Source organism: Cuculus canorus, chromosome 8 (genome assembly GCF_017976375.1).
Source record: "Cuculus canorus isolate bCucCan1 chromosome 8, bCucCan1.pri, whole genome shotgun sequence".
NCBI classification, from domain to species: Eukaryota; Metazoa; Chordata; class Aves; order Cuculiformes; family Cuculidae; genus Cuculus; species Cuculus canorus.
In genome coordinates, this window is record NC_071408.1 from 19,160,530 (window position 1) to 19,176,937 (window position 16,408).

Sequence of the window (16,408 nt, forward strand, 5' to 3'; positions counted from 1 at the left end):
CCTGTTCTGCAGTGCATCTCTGCATGAAAGCATGTATGGTTTTCAAGTAGTAGTGCAGTATGAATGAAAGGTATTTTTCTTTCTGGAATCACTTGTAGCAATCCAAGAAATCAGTCCATGCATAATATAGTCTGTAGTTTGGAGGGCTTTTAGTTTTTCGCTAGTTTCTTTTATGTTTAGTAATTCTTCCCCTGGTCTTTTTGTTGTTGTTTATGTACATGTATACATATTACATGGAGCATCATTAGAAAAATTGTTTTATGAATGAAGCTGTCTCATACATTGAACTTACTCTGTGATGAAGGGTTGATAATATGCAGGTAAACGCCCCACCCAAGATTAAACAATGTGGAAGTGTTTTAGATCTCAAATTAATTGGTGGAGAATATTTTGTACCTGTATGATTTGGATCGGTCTTACTGGGGGATCTGCACCACATACAGAAAAACAGCAGGAGCAGGTAGATTGTCAGGCCTGGCAGCGGGGAGAATGGGGATTCATTCAAAGAGAATCTGCTGGTGTAAGTGGAAGCAAATGTAGAAATTATCCTTAAATGCAAACAGTAATCAATCACTATTCTATACCAAGAAGCAGGGCTGCTGCAAAGGTGCAGTTCTGTCCCATAAAGAACAACTCAGTAATTTCTGGTCTTGCAAGATGTTTGACTGCCACAGAGAGTCTTGAAGGTCCTCATCCTTCTACACGGCTCCTTGTGAATTCACAGCATCCTAAAGGGCTGTGACCAATCCAGAGCTGTCTTTCAAGCATAATTTTAAAACACTTGAGCAAAGAAGCAAAGTAATGATTTTAAAATTCCTGAATACTGAGTGTTCTGAGGATTTTGGCCCAAGGTTTCAAATGACAACTGCATGTGCAGGATCTGAACTGCTTTTATATTTTACGTTTGTGTGAAGTTCTTAAGGTTCTTATCAAACCTTCCGGAGTTAAAAGTGTTAGCTTTTGCTTTCAATGGTAGACCAAACTACAGAAAACCTGATAATGCTATTTAAACACTTCTAGTTTTTAAAACATACAATAAGTATATGATTTTGAAGGATTTGTATTTTCTGTAGGGAAACTCATTGGATTGTCACATATATAGATGAAGTTTAGGCATGTTTTTTATCTGAGCCTGACTCTGCTCTGTCATAGGGAGCAAAGTCCAGCCTCTGGCATCTGACACAGGGGTTTGGGGCTGCAAAACGTGAAGAACTGGTTGTAAAATTTTAAAAAAACCCAAGATATTTACTTTCTACAGTCCTCTTCAAAGTATTTGAGTGGCTTTAGTTTTACAGTGTTTCAAATGAATAATTTTCTGTTGTTTTAGTTATTTCCCACAGTCACAAGAAGTCTTTCCCAGTTTTATTTTATGTAGTTTTGAATTTTACCTGACCCCATCACCTCCAAAAATCTTTATTCTTAGCTTAGTCTTCAGAAAAACATAGAAAGTGACTCAGGAAATAGCAATGACCAAGTAACTGGAGATTAGACATCGTACCAATATTCTAGAGTTGCATGTCACTGTGTGCTGCCCTTCTGTGCTGCAGTTGCCCCAGGTTAGCTGATGCATGGTAACTCAGCAGGGTGCTGCTCAGACATGACACTACCCTTTAGAAAGGTTTGTTTTCCAATGGGGAAAGGCAGTCAGAATGCTCCAATGTCAGGTATTAAAAAAGCTGCCAAGCACATTTTCATATTAAAGCCAGTGCCCATGAAGTCAGGCAATGATAAGCTCACTATAAAACACTGCCCTTGGATGTCACAGCAGTCACAGAGGTCATAAGCAAAGCAGGACACAGGAAAGCAGAGGGGATGAAACCTTGTAATATGATTAAACCCTAAGATTCAGGGGCTGTGGAAACCCTAAGGGGGAATCTTGCCTCTGAGAGCTGTTAGCTCAGTCAAGAGAAGATGCATATAACAAACATGATCCTGAAGATCTTCTGTGCACCTGGGCGACCCTTATTAAATGAGAGTTAAATGATTTTTATAGTAGGAATAAAGCAAAGAAAAGGTCTCTGGGTTTTACTGAAAAGGGAAATTTTCATAATAGTTAGACATTCCCTCTAAGAGTTAGGATCAGCTCTTAATGTTTTAATACCTTTATGAAGGATTTTGCAAAATGTCTGCAATCACATTATATAAATATTTAGAGGAGTGCCTGGTGCCATTATTTCCATGGCTTGGGAAGCCTTTGCATTTTAGCAGTTCATTTTATGGAGGTAAAAGTACTTTTGAGATCTGTTTGAGATAATAGGATAAGCTTTGCATACATTTTGCACAGCATTGTAATAAAAGCCCCAGACAAAAGTCCTGGGGTTTACAGCTTCTGGCTGAAAATTTTATTGATAGAAATCTGTGAATAGTATCATCAGGAAGCAGCTGTTACCCAGAAATATAAGGACTAGTCGTCTTCTGTTTAATCAGCGTATGCATTGCATCGTTGTTGGTGTTGCAGTGTTAATTTTCATGGTCAATCCCTTCTCCTCCCTTCATTCCTTCTATGGAGAATCCAACACTGTGAAATGAGACCTCTTTCTGATGTCCACCAGAAAGTTACTCTCTCCTCTTGCTTCCCACTGCTTGTGTATAATACAGGGCTGGGGCTGTCCTCTCTTGATTCCTGAAAACTACATTCAGTGCCATGCCACGCCACTTACTTTGCCTTTAAAAGCCCAACAACTTTGATGCCTATCATCTCACCCATGCAGTGAGGCAGCTTCTATTGTTGCTTTGCATAGAAATTTCACACTTTTCAGAGGATAGTGACTACACCTCTGGTGTCTTACAAAGTCTACTGAGCCCGGTACTTGTGCAAACAATAATAAGGTGAGAACTTGAGATATAATGAGTCATAGGAAAGAGGATGACAGAGGAGAAATCTCTGGTTTTCTCTAAGTCTGCCTCCCTGGGCGCCTGTTAGCCAGAGGCATTGGTTCCTTCAAGAGATTTATAATTTTCTTATCACTTTTTCAGCCATGAGTCTCTTTCCATGGCTTCTATAACTGTGCTTGTGGCAGACAGGAAGATCTATGACTTTTACCTTTGTGGGGTAAGGTAAAATGGGATTTTTCATTTGAGATTACATTCTGATGTGTGAGAGGAGGAATTTTTTCCCCGTCTCTAGATGTAAATTTTCAACAAAAGGATGATGCCTGTAATAGGAAATGCTCTGGAGAGAAGCTGCCTGAAGCGGGAGTGAGCATTCAACTCTCCTCTGTCTTACAGTGAGATCCGTGCATCTGAACTCCCCTAAGCAACATGAGCCTCTTCCTAAGAAAATGCAGGAAGAGCATAACTGTCCTCTGAGCCTTTCACATGACAGAGGCTTGAAAGGCAGTGGACAGGGGAGCAACCTGTACATTTCTTCCAGTGCTGGTTGTTACAAATGCAGCTAAAGGCCTGTCTGACATGCGAAGTCAGCTATGATACCTGCTTGTAGGTCTCTAGCACCCTCTTTCTAGAGTGGCATCAAATTGGTGAGATGTCCCCTTTGCTCCCAGCAGGCTAATCTCTAGTAGAAGAGATGGTAAGAGAACTGCAAGCTTGGTTTAGGCTCATCTTTGCCATCAGTATAAATCAGTCCTGAGCATAAGACTGCCTTTAATATAGGGATCCTGTAGCCTGGCTTCACAAATACATTAAATCCTTCTCTTAAGCAGTAATAATACTTAATAAAAGTTTTATGAGCAATGTACATTTTAGAGTAAATTTTCATATCCATTTTCATTTTAGAAAGAACATCAAGGAGCAAATGTATTCATGCCAGAACAAAGTAATTTAGTAGAGTCACAAAAACGGCACAGTCCCGCTCTGAAATACTAAGAGCATGTTGATTAGGCAAAGAGACCAATGGGGATGAGATTCAAAAACTTAATTCACCATGAAGGACTTGAAAGGGAGGAAAGTCCCATGTGCCAGCTAAGTATATTCCTTTGCCTGGAGGAAAAAAAGTCTGGCTCCATAATGTTGCCCTCAATGGCCTTCGGAAGCTGTACAGCTGCGCTGCTCTGTGTAGCTACCATGAGAACATACCTTCTCCTCAGAGACTCTTGGAGAATTCCTTAGGGCCAGAATTAGCCCATGTCTGTATAGATAGCAGCACCCATGGATATCAAGGAGAAAAAGGAGTGGCCATCAGAACCAAGTCCTTGGGAGGGATTGATTTGCTGAAATGTTGACACCCCGTGCAATATCAGACAGCCTAGGGCAGCCCACTGTGTTTCCATGGGGTCCTCCAGGAAAGTGACCCACTGATAGCCTCGTGCAGGTGTTTTGGATACTCATGGCATCTAGAAGGGCACCAGGTATCATCACTGAATAACAAAATCACTGGTCTCCTGACAATTAAAAAAAAAAATCTTTTTATTTACTGTTGCCAGTGCTCTGTAGTAACTGCCTTATTGTGCTTAAAACGTTGTTCTACTGTGTTCACCACTGCAATTTTCTGTGCCCACCTGTTGTCTCTTGTCTCTCTGGGACAAGGAACAGTTGGAAATTGCTTACAAATTGTGTTCAGATTCACCAAATTATTTCTGGAGGGGGACGGAGAGGAAGGGAACCTCTTTTACCTCCTGCCTTACAGACCAAGGCTTGTTACAGAATAGGTTGCTTCAATGTTTGGGCAAAATGCAATATGCCAGTCTTTTATCCCAAACTGATGCAAGGCAGCAACATGAACATCTCATCTAACCGTCAGGCTACCGAGTGGCCTGTGGTGAGCATCCCTGTCAGTCCCTCTTGTTGGAGCTGAAGGAGCCAGGGTGTCTGATGCGGAATGATGCTGGTCTGGTGGTCAGGGCTGTGTGGGAGGTGGATAGGGGATTTCCAGGCTGATTTTCTAAAGATGTATAATAACTCATACACATTTACTTGTTTGGGGACAAAAGAAGATTTATTTCCTTTGGATAACTGAGTATGTCAAGTGTAATGGTTCAGGGGCTGTGGTCTTTTTTGCCTACATAGGAATATGCGAGGGACTTGCTGTGGTATAAATTGCTTGCTCATAGAGCGGGCGGGGGCTTGTAGTGGGCAGTTTTGGTAGCATTGTGGGATTCCAACATGCATTTTGTTGGCAGAGACCCAGCAGGGCTCAGAGGATGGAAAATATTGCAGAATTTTGCATCACGTCACTTGTTGTGTTTAAAGTAATCTTAATCTGGAGAAATGGACCAGGAAGGGGCCTCCAAAATATGTCCCCCACGCCATGAAGATTGAAGTTTTCTGTAAACCAATCTGAAGAGGCACCTGCCTCACCTGTCCTTAAAAGATACCAGAAAATGGAGATTTCACGCCCTCCGCAGGCAATTTGTTCTTCTACTTACCTGGCCTCATGGTCAGAACATTTTCCCTCACATCTAACCTAAATCTCCTGTTGTGCAATTTCAGCCAGTTACATCCTGTCACATTCCCTGTGGATGCAATGATCATTCATTACTTCAGTCTTTGCAGCAGTTCTTTAGATATCTGGAGGTGTTGCTATTACCCGTGGCCCCAGCCATTCCCTCAAAACTAAACACTCCTGGTTCAGTGAGGCCATTCTGCTCTATTCCAAAGTTCCCAACTTCTTGCTTCTCAGCTGTGAATTTCAGTTGAATCCCATCCTTCCTAAACTGTGGTATTCAAGCATGAAATTGGAGACACCGTTCAATCTGAATATCTGCTGAAACTACAGATACCTGTTTATTTTAATCCATTTTCAGAGGAGAGGTGTCCCTGATGTCACCATGATGTAAGGAGATTTTAAAAACAAGAAAGGGGGGGGGGGGGGGGGAAGGACAGGTCACAACAAGAGATGTATTTAACAGGAACCAGCCATTCCATGTTGAACAAATAAACACTTCTCAGTGATTTTCTATTTTTATGTTTTCTTGTCACGTGAAATTCTCTAGACTATAAAATCACTGGTAAATTTTTAGATGTATTTTTCAAGCACCATTATAAACATAATCTATTTCAAAGCATGATGGCAGTTTGAAAAATTATGACTGTTGCTGTCTGAAATAAGGAGTCATTATCAAATTGCTTGTATGGCTGTGTACTTGTGTTGAGGAGAAGACCATCTGGTTGATGAAAAATGTCAAACCCTTCACTTCGACTCTCTGAGCGTTTCCATAGAGGTTTACCTCATAGCATTAATAGAAGTGTGAACCCTCTGATTCTTACATGGAGATGCTCACTTAATGCCTTTGTCTCTTGCAGGAATCTTCTTTATGTCTATCCTCAGAGCCTTAACTTTGCCAATCGCCAAGGATCCGCCAGGAATATCACTGTAAAAGTCCAGTTCATGTATGGAGAGGATGCAAGCAATGCCATGCCGGTGAGGGAAGTACTTTGTGCTCCATGTAAATGCTACTGCACTATAATAAGGCAGGGTACATGTTGTAGTCGTAAAATCCACATGTTAAAGAAAACCTCCCCAAAATACATTTCAAAGAAACAAATTTAGAGGAATATAAAATCAGGATATTTCAGAACAAAAAGTACCTCTGTCTAGGGTTTGCAAAGTAACAATGTAGTGACTAGTATTTTAACCTGAGATGTTTGCAGTGGACACTCTGATATTTGGAATAGTGTATTTCCTTCCATGCCAAAAAATTAAAGGGGATAATTATACTTGTGTTCAGGGCCAGAAGTGATAAGCACTTGGTGAAGATCTGTGTAGGGGTGCTTACATTCATCAGTTCTTTGGCCATAAGCACGGGTGACTGGGGTTATTAAAACTGTGAATTCTTCAGTACCCGAGTACAATGACGCATATAAGTGAAGGGGTATGTAACAAGCAGATGTAACTGCATGCATCTGCACAGACTTGTGAACGGAGCAGTAAATGTCTCTCTGGGATTATGGAAGAAATTCTTGGCACAGTTTTAAAAGGAGTTTTCTATTTTTTTTTTATTTTTTTTTTGCAGGTCATCTTTGGCAAATCTAGCTGTCCTGAATTTTCCAAAGAAGCATACACAGCTGTAGTATATCATAACAGGTAAAACACGTGACCACTTGTGAAAGGACGTGGCCCCTTATGGATAGTATGATTGCCCCCCAAAGAAGTTTGACCAGTGTGAGAGCGGAGTTACTCACCAGTGACTGTCTCAGTGTTAATTATTTAACAGTGACTATCTGCATAGCACTCACAACAACTGCAGTGTCAGTTGATACTGTCCTTAGAGCTTTGCGATGACTAGGAGCCAGAGTCTTTGTTTGCTCTGGTAAAAATCAAGAGCATTGTGTCAGGGGCTGTGATGCTGAGCACGTAGCCCAACTCAGCAGATGCTGTAAGTACATGCCTCAAGTTTGTAAGCATGAAAATTTACGTTACAAACTCATGTTAGCGTGTGCTTTGTGATTTTGCTGGAGCATTTTAGTCTTCAGTTACAAAATTGGAAGTACTTGGTCTTGAAAATAGTTTTACTGGTAGCTGGGATAGGGAATGCTGAATCTGACCTTAACACATTGATCGTCACTGTAGCTGTACCAGGGAGAGAATCCTGTCCTGAAGGCTGGGGTTGTGGCAGTCTCTGCCTTGAGACAAGAGTTTATTGCTCGTGGAGAGGACCACGGTTCAGAATGCCTGTGGGAGGAGGGGGTTGCACTTTCAAGTTTTGTAGACTATAAATGCATATGCAAAGTTTTTGCCTTCCTTTGTGATCAGAAAGTTAAGCTTTAGTCCCTTCAGATAGTCCATATACTTCCTTCCCTTCAGATACTTTAACTGAAAGGATTTGGTCTTGAGCATAAGATAATAAACCCCACTCTATGGGTCTGGTCTCTGCACAGATCGCCTGATTTTCACGAGGAAATCAAGATTAAGCTTCCAGCCACTTTAACCGATCACCACCACCTGCTTTTTACTTTCTACCATGTCAGTTGCCAACAAAAACAAAACACTCCCCTGGAGACTCCAGTTGGATACACCGTGAGTGTCTTTCAGTCCTTATGTTTTTCAGCACAGGTTATATCCATAATGTATTTGTTTACGATTTGTTTAGCATCACTGTCAGCTCGTAGGCCATAGCAGAATTAAAGAATTTGGCAGTCAGGCCTGTGAAGTTCAAGAAAGCCTTAAGAAGTGCATGTTTTTGTTTTGTTCTTTTGGTAACTCCTTCTCTTTTAAAGTGGATACCAATGCTTCAAAATGGACGGTTAAAGACTGGTCAGTTCTGCCTACCTGTTTCATTGGAAAAACCACCACAGGCTTATTCAGTGCTTTCTCCAGAGGTGAGTTGCTCTTCGTGCTGAAAATCAGAAGAATACTGCTGTTACAAAGTGAAAGAATGTATATGTACATATAAGTGTATATGTGTATTTTTAACTCTTATGTTATTTATTTCTTAAATACTGTTAGGTTTGGACAGGTGTGTGTGTGTTTGTGTGTGGACACATGTGTGAGATCTGACAATAAAATGAAATGAAATGTCTTTCAAAGTGCCTTAGCGCTGCGTTCTGTCACACCCTCGCTCACCTTTCTGTTAACCTGCAGGTTCCCCTTCCTGGAATGAAATGGGTGGATAACCACAAAGGGGTTTTCAATGTAGAAGTTGTTGCTGTATCATCCCTCCACACTCAGGTAAATGTAAAGAATAGTCATTGCAATAAAAAGAGTTTGATAGTATTTTGACAGTTGAAACGCTGTCAAAGTTGATACTGTGAAGAGTATGATAATTACTTGTAGTGAAATTACAATCTTATTTTCAGTTTTGAGCCAGCAGACCTGTTATTCCACATTCTGCTGTGAGTATATTTGAGAAGTTCTAATTAGAAATGTGAGCAGTTTGGCCTTTATTCACAGGAGTGAATGGCCAACAGTGTTTTCAGACCTCAGACTGTTGTGTTTAATACAACAGATCTAACGTACCGTCCAGACATATGACATTTTCTTGTTCCTCCTTTTCCCTTCTGCCTCTTGTTTTTCCGTGTATTTTTCATCTATCTGTCTTTGATCTGAAAAGAAATATGACAATCATTTTGACTAATCATTTCAGCTTCTGTTTTATTCATTCCTGGTATGTAATTTTGTCGCGTTTTTTTGTGTGTCCTATTTGTGCTGTAAATAGTAACATGATTTTAGTGCATTTTTGTCTGTCTTTGTAAGAATACAGAGTCTGTGGGTGCTGTGATTTTGCCCTGACAACCTCTGAACATTGGCTGATTTCAGTTGAATCTGATACATGAGCAGAACTCTCAAAGATGTTGAATTTCTGCTAATTTTGTGAGATGGAGCGGTCAGATAGAAGAATGAAGGAGAGGATCCATCCATGCGGTACAAATCCATCGGAAGTGGAGTTAATTTTGGAGGTTCTTGCTGATTATTGATTTTTTTTGTTTGTTTGTGTGTAGGACCCTTATCTTGACAAGTTCTTTGCACTTGTCCATGCTCTGGATGAGCACATGTTCCCTGTGCGAATAGGAGACATGAGAATTATGGAAAACAACTTGGAAAATGAACTGAAGAGCAGTATTTCAGCTTTAAATTCCTCTCAACTGGAGCCAGTAGTGCGATTTCTTCATCTCCTGCTTGACAAACTGATTCTTCTGGTAGTAAGACCTCCTGTCATTGCAGGCCAAATAGGTATTTTATTTAAGTTTTATAGAGAATTACACAGCTGAAAGTTTGACACTTCCAATTTTATCATATTTATGTAGAAATAAAAAGTCCATTTTTATGCTGTATTTTAGTGCCACTGATATACCATGCATCTTCAAAATAAAACATGCTGGCATCCAGATCAGTGGTGACATGCACAGGAGCAATATTTAATACAAAAGTTTTCAAGAATAACTAGTAATTTGGTGTACCAGTTGAAACACCAGTTGAAGGGGCCCAAGTTTTGTGAGCTGGATGCTCAGCATCTTCTTAGCACTCGAGCCTGTTAAGGTGTCTCCATGCTGACATTCAGAAACTATGAATTTCAACTTCACTAGTCGCCTTGAAAAATCTTGAAGTAGATAAGATAGGAAGAAACAGATGCTCTATGTTGCTCTTGCTGTTGTGAATCTGATACTGTCAGCATGAGTAATTCATCCTTTTGCTCCCTGGGCTATGCTCTGGGAGTACAAAGATTCTCAAGTGGAAGTCAGTATTAGATCCTTAGTATTTAAAATAGCAGTTGGGATTTTGGTAGGAAACTCGAGTTTGGACATGGTAAAGTATAGGTATCTAAGACTCCTTTAAAAATAGCAATAATTTATTCTGGAAAAGCTCTGTATTGGTTTTGTTTTTCTATATGGAGCATTGAGGACATTAGTGTCTAGTTTTTAAAAACCTAAGATTAACAATCTTCAACTGCTGTCTGTTTCATCCCTGATTTGTTAAGAATATCTACCTTGCTTGGTGTGTAGATTTCTGTACTAATTTTTAGAACATTTGTTTTTTCCAAAACAGAATGGGATTGTTCCTTTGGATACTGTTTATATTTTGGCTAAGGCTTAAACAGAGGAAATAATTAACTGAGAAAAGTATGATAAATATCCAAAGGATATTATCCATCAATTAAACAAGGACTTGATCTTGTTACCATTGCAGTTGATGACCAAAGTTGGGCTGATTCCAGGTATCAGGCCTAAATTCATTAAATTTGTTATTAATAAAAGTGGAAGCTTGTCACTGCAACACCTGTCTTCCTGTCAAACTGTTTATTAGACCTAGTTCAAATACCACATTCAGTTTTTCAGGGGAGATGCTTGCTATACTCTTAACAAGCTTCACTATTTATCCTTTAGAAGGTGGATAAGATGTACATTTAGGATTTGCTCATGGGTACTTCTGCAGTCTAAAACAAGCTCCTCACAATTACTTTCAGTTAACCTTGGCCAAGCATCTTTTGAAGCAATGGCATCAATCATAAACAGACTTCACAAGAACTTGGATGGAAACCAGGACCAGCATGGCAGAAACAGTCTTCTTGCTTCCTATATTTATTATGTTTTTCGCCTACCAAATACCTATCCCAACTCACCATCACCAGGTAGCTTTTTTTTATCTCTTGTTTCAAGTCATAATTTACTAAAAGCAAGCAGAAATTACTTGCTGGCAGGTGCTATTGAGTACCAACTGCATGGCTGGTTCCCTGCCAAGGCCTGTTATTAAATTCCTCTGTGATCCAGTGTAGCCATTTACAAGATTAGTTTAATTACAGTTAGCCATGTCAGAGATTTAACTATTTGATGAACTCAAAAAAGTGTCGCCACTGAAAGACCATGAGGTTAAATTATGGCAAAATACTGGTTTTTTTAGTTCCGTTTTCTGTAGCAAGTAGACAGATGTGATACACTCTTGGCCTGTCGTGTTTCCCAGTCTTCTTCAGTGGTACTTTTATACTTCTAGCCAGTTTCAGCAAAAGTTGAAACTCTGGCAAAAAAGTGTGAAATACTTTACGCGTGTCTGGGTACAGAAGGGGAACAAATTAATTCCAACCCTGCTGAGAACCAGAGATACATCTGCATGGGGGAAGAGATGGTGTGCATGACAACCACAGAAAAACAGTCTTTGGAAGGACTGTTGCGCACAGCATTTGCTTCTTACATGGAGTGGAAAACTTCTGAGAGGGATTGGAAGGTTATGGGCTTAAAACTGCCCAGTTCTTTAGTAGTTTTTGAGGCTGAGGTCTGGAAATTATCCCTTTAAAGACATACCTCATACTGACTGCCAAGATCCACAGGGAGCTTCCTGCTTCCCACAGATCAGTGGATAAAATAGCTCTTTAATCCTATCCCTTTCTACCTGTTGCTTGTCTTGGAGAACAAGGCAGGGAAAGGCAGAGGGAACATTTCATTACAGACGAGACCTACTGGTTATACAAAGGGTTTGCTGCATCAGGTGGGTATAAAGCAGTGTGGGATCAAGGCTCTGACTGATGCTTTAACAGGATGTTCCTTCGTACAACTCTGTAGGTCCCGGTGGCTTAGGGGGATCAGTGCACTATGCCACCATGGCTCGATCTGCTGTCCGACCGGCAAGCCTTAACTTGAACCGCTCACGAAGCCTCAGCAACAGCAACCCAGATATATCTGGGACCCCCACCTCGCCGGATGATGAAGTACGCTCGATCATTGGCAGTAAGGTATGCATGCACTGCCGAGGGTCTTACAGGATCTTCAGCACCTTTGATTTAATCTTTAGAGAACTAATGGGGAAGTTTTTGTGATTTTTTTTTTTTTTCCCTATGAAACGATGTCCTTACTAATGGTCACTTCTCAGGCTTTTTCTGGCAATTGCTGATAACACTAATGAAACTCCACTCCTTGAAAATGATTGCTGATCTCTCTGACTTGCTGGAGACCATCCTGGCAATATTACTTCCACAAGTGTGGTGGCTAGGAACAAGAGTCTTTCTGGACTTGTCTCCCCGAGACTAGTAGGACAAGAATGGTTTTACCACCTCACTTTTCACATGGCAAGCAGCCCTATCCTCTGACCAAGTTGTCTCCCCAAACCTTGCATCCCCTAACTCGCTGCCCTGTAATCCCACTTTTACCTCCCTCTTCTCCTCTGCATTCAGCACTAATGGCTGCTCAGATGCTTTCTCTACTACTTATGTCCACAGCAGGAATATTCCTAGTCCCTGCACAGGCCAGAGAGAATTTTGGATAGTTAGTGAGCAAGCTATAGGCTGTCCAGCTGAGCTGCAGTGTTGAACTTATGGTGCGATAACTCTGCATCCCATAGTGACTCCCCACGTCCAGAAGTGACTTTCCAGTGTGAGTACATTAGTGCGGAGCATTTCGCATGGTCTTACTTTTGCTCGGTATACACATCTGCAGCAGAAGGACCTGTCTCCCTCTGGAGACTCCCAAGTGTGTAGGACTGCTTCAGTCTCAGTTTGAGCACTTCAGTTTTGTGCCTAAAATTGGTGGGATGAGACCGGATAAATCTGTTGTGTTGGGACTTCCTTTCACCGAGAGGGGTGCCTTAGCTAGTTTGGGATTCTCTTCTTTAGCTCTCAAACTGTAATAATTTACACCAAGATGAGACGCTTTCCCACCTGTGACCCTTCACTCTTTAAGCAGGGATGAATTCCTGAACCCTTTCAGGGAGCTGTTACATTTGATCTTTTGGAAGGTCAGTGAGCAAGCTTTTAAACAAAGCTATCAGCCTGACCAGACAGGCTTGACACTGGTTCATCCTGGGTTCTGTAAGAGCAAGAAAAACGTAGTTTCAGAAAGAGGTTACCAATTTAAAATTAATAACAATGTAATTTGCCATCAAAATAAGAGGCAGAAGTGTGGGTAGGCAAGTCATTGTTTCTTACATCAAAGTTTGGACTTAAAAGTCTTAAAATATTTTAAAGACCACTTCAGTATCTTGCTAATTAAACAACTGACCTTTTGTGAAATGACATAGGCACTAATGTGCATATGGAATTTACGCAGGCTATCAGAATTTTAACGTGTGCTGGCTTAGTGAATAATGTCACAATACAAAACGAAGAGAGATTTTCTTCTGGAGATGTACTCCAGGCTTTAAAGAAAAACCTATTCAATGAGTAATTGTTAAGGGGAAAGTTTCCTTTAGGGTAGTCTGAGCATCAGAAATTGAGCTTTGTCTGACTATACAGAATTTTGGTTTAATGTAATTCTGCTTGTTAGTATCAAAATACAAAGATCAGTCACTTCTTGAGATGTTGAAATAGGTAAAAGGGTGCAAAAATTCCTATTCTGTTTCTATAATTAATGGCTTAAGCACTTATACTCCAATAGGGAACCTGCCCTTCAAATTACAATCTGTTGTGGGAGGCTTTCTACTTTAAAAAACAGAAATTGTGTTTTGTTGTTTCATGGGAAGTCTTTGGAGTCCAGTCTTGTGTTGGTTTTTTATTGCAATGTAAGATATTTGGTAGGTTTGGTAAATATGCTTTAACTCTCTCCTATGTCAGCTTCTTACTTAATTCTCAAAATTCAAATACACATCACTATTACAGAATTTGGAAGATTTCTGTGTATCTGCATGAGAAAGGAGGTTTTAGATCCGTCACTTATTTTGCCTTCATTTGTGAATTGAGACCATGTATGTTTTATTCCCTACTGAAGCAAATTTATTAAGTGCCTGAAAAGACCTATGATGAGATTTTATGCTTTAAGTGTTCCTGAAATGTTGGGAGATGTACTGGGAAGAAACAGAAACGATTATAGAGTTTCATTGCTCTGACAATGGATTTTCACAAACGCATGTTAAGCTCCTGCACAGATCTAGCGACAGGTTGAACCCCAGAGGTAGAAAATAATTTAATAACAGTTTGAGTGGCTGCCAAGCAAGAAGCAGCTCTTGTGCTTTTATTTTTCAGCCAGAGAGGAATCTTTCCCTTTTCAGTTTTTTTCCAGAATGACTTCTGCTTTTGCCAATGCAGTATATGTGTAACTTCATTCTCAGAACCAGGGTGACAGAATTGGGAAGTTTGGGAGCAGAAATGTGAGTGTGATAAAGGCATTTTCAAAATTAGACGTGATTGTACAAAACATGAGCTTAGTTCAGCATTCTGCAAAGTCATTTTGACTTTAATTCACTGTGAGCAAAATAAAGCATGTTTATGGGTCTGAGCAGGGCAGAGAGCTTTGATTTATTTCTTCCAAAAAGTAATTGAGATTAAAACACTCTTCTTATGTGTGTTCAGTATTTTTTTATTGGACATCTTAAGCAAAATTACAGCATTGCTGTACTGTGCATAGAGGATAGCTCAGTGGATTAATGGTTCGAAACCCAGGTTACAGCTCTCATGCTGCGTTCAACCTTGAGGTGGAATTTTCTTTGCTGAGAGAAACAGATTGTTAAGCTTGGTGGGCTTTGCAGCTGATGATAATTGCTGTGATGAAATGGGCTGCACCTTTGCTTCATATATTGGGGAAAAGCCCTAAATTAGCACAGAAATTAGGATGAAAGTTCTTGCTTGTGTGAAGGTTGAAGCTGTTGTGTGGAATTTATAAGGAGTCATTGTTTGGTTGTTGTGTTGCAAAAATCCCTCTCCATTACAGCTGGTTCCTGGGACCCAGGGAGGTCCACTGAATATTCCCAGCTTGGGAGTGGCCTGGGTGACAAACATGTTAAAACTTTTTATTTTCTTCTTGCTGAGTGGGTGGCTTGAGAGGAGAAGGGAGTGGAGAGGGAGGAGGGATCCTCAGTAGTTTTGCCCATATGGTCCATTACAGGAGTAAAATTTGAAGTACAAACTAGATTGAGCTTTTAAAAAGCAGAATGGGTTTTCAAGTATGTTGTTTGGCAAAGCAGATTGGTTCCAGAAAAGGTATGTGCTTTTTCCTCTCTTTGCCACACTGCCCAGAGGAAACGTCCAAATGCCCATGTGGAATCCTCTTCACCGGGTTACTCTACCAGTGATGCTGGATTTTTATTCTATGAGTAGGAAACCCTGTGAGAGCTGACAGTCTCTTTGAAGTTTGTTGTTGTTTCTATGGGAGCTGTAAAGCATATAAACTGTGGGCTAACAAACTAGTCTACCTTAAAAGTGCTGGAAACTTCAGAGAGCATCCTTTGTGACTTTCACTTCACCAATTTTCCTCAGTCGTACTGTAAATCTGAGCTGGCTCCATCTACTGAAGTGAATGGTGTAAACTGATCAAAGTGAGAGTGGGATTTTTCAGGAGCAGGATAGTTTTTGAATGTCAAGCATTACAGATAGGACAAGTTGGACCAGAGCTGTTGGCAGTATTAATGTGCTGTGCGTGTGTAGTGAGGTATAAAAGAATCTTCTGAACTAAAATGTCTCAACCTTCAAACTGCTTTAACAGTGCTAACTGATGGTGTGTTTGCAGTGTACCTAGTTTGATTGCTTTTAAGGACTAAACTTTGACTACTGTATGGCATGCAACATGTAACATTTCTTTCCTTTCCCAACTGCTTTCTATTACATGCCCAGGGTTTAGACCGCTCCAATTCCTGGGTAAACACTGGTGGTCCAAAAGCAGCCCCATGGGGATCCAACCCCAGCCCAAGTGCAGAGTCAACACAGGTGGTGTCTTCAGTAGAGGTTTTTCTGGCTTTGTATTCCCTGGTGTTTCCCTGTAGAGTATCTTCCGTTCAGTGTATACTCTGATTTTGGTGTTTGTTTGGTTTTTTTATGGTTGATTTATTCCTTGAAAACTTTGTGAGTTTTGTTTTATTTTATAAATTAGCATCTTCTTCCCTACCACCTCACCACACTGCATGAAACACCTCCTCATGAGTGAACGTGTCCCCTTTCTTTCATTTCAGTGGTTGCTGGTCTGTGAAATGTAAATGCTATGACTGCTTTTCTTTTTCTTTTCTCTCTCTTAACACTAGTTACAGCTTCAGGTGGAGCACATTTCTAAGTGGGAACGTTAATCACAGCTTCATAGTTTTGTCCATGTTTGCTATTTCTTTTGATGTTGTGAACCATTTTGCCATTTTCATCGAGCATTTAGTATTCATTGTCAAGTAATC

The 16,408-nt window shown here is 40.5% G+C and overlaps 1 protein-coding gene across 15 annotated transcripts in view; it reads left to right on the forward strand.

Moving 5' to 3' along the window:
* The window catches only part of DOCK7 (dedicator of cytokinesis 7), a 109,233-nt gene that overhangs the window by 52,950 nt on the left and 39,875 nt on the right, over positions 1-16,408 (forward strand). For 8 of the 15 annotated variants that reach the window (XM_054073354.1, XM_054073346.1, XM_054073344.1 and 5 more), the window contains exons 15-23: positions 6,202-6,319; positions 6,912-6,982; positions 7,777-7,915; positions 8,116-8,217; positions 8,480-8,566; positions 9,337-9,568; positions 10,800-10,964; positions 11,890-12,059; positions 15,864-15,956. In XM_054073354.1, coding sequence (XP_053929329.1) covers positions 6,202-6,319; positions 6,912-6,982; positions 7,777-7,915; positions 8,116-8,217; positions 8,480-8,566; positions 9,337-9,568; positions 10,800-10,964; positions 11,890-12,059; positions 15,864-15,956 — 1,177 coding nt within the window. The other 7 variants (XM_054073350.1, XM_054073351.1, XM_054073352.1 and 4 more) reach the window with 2 other exon arrangements.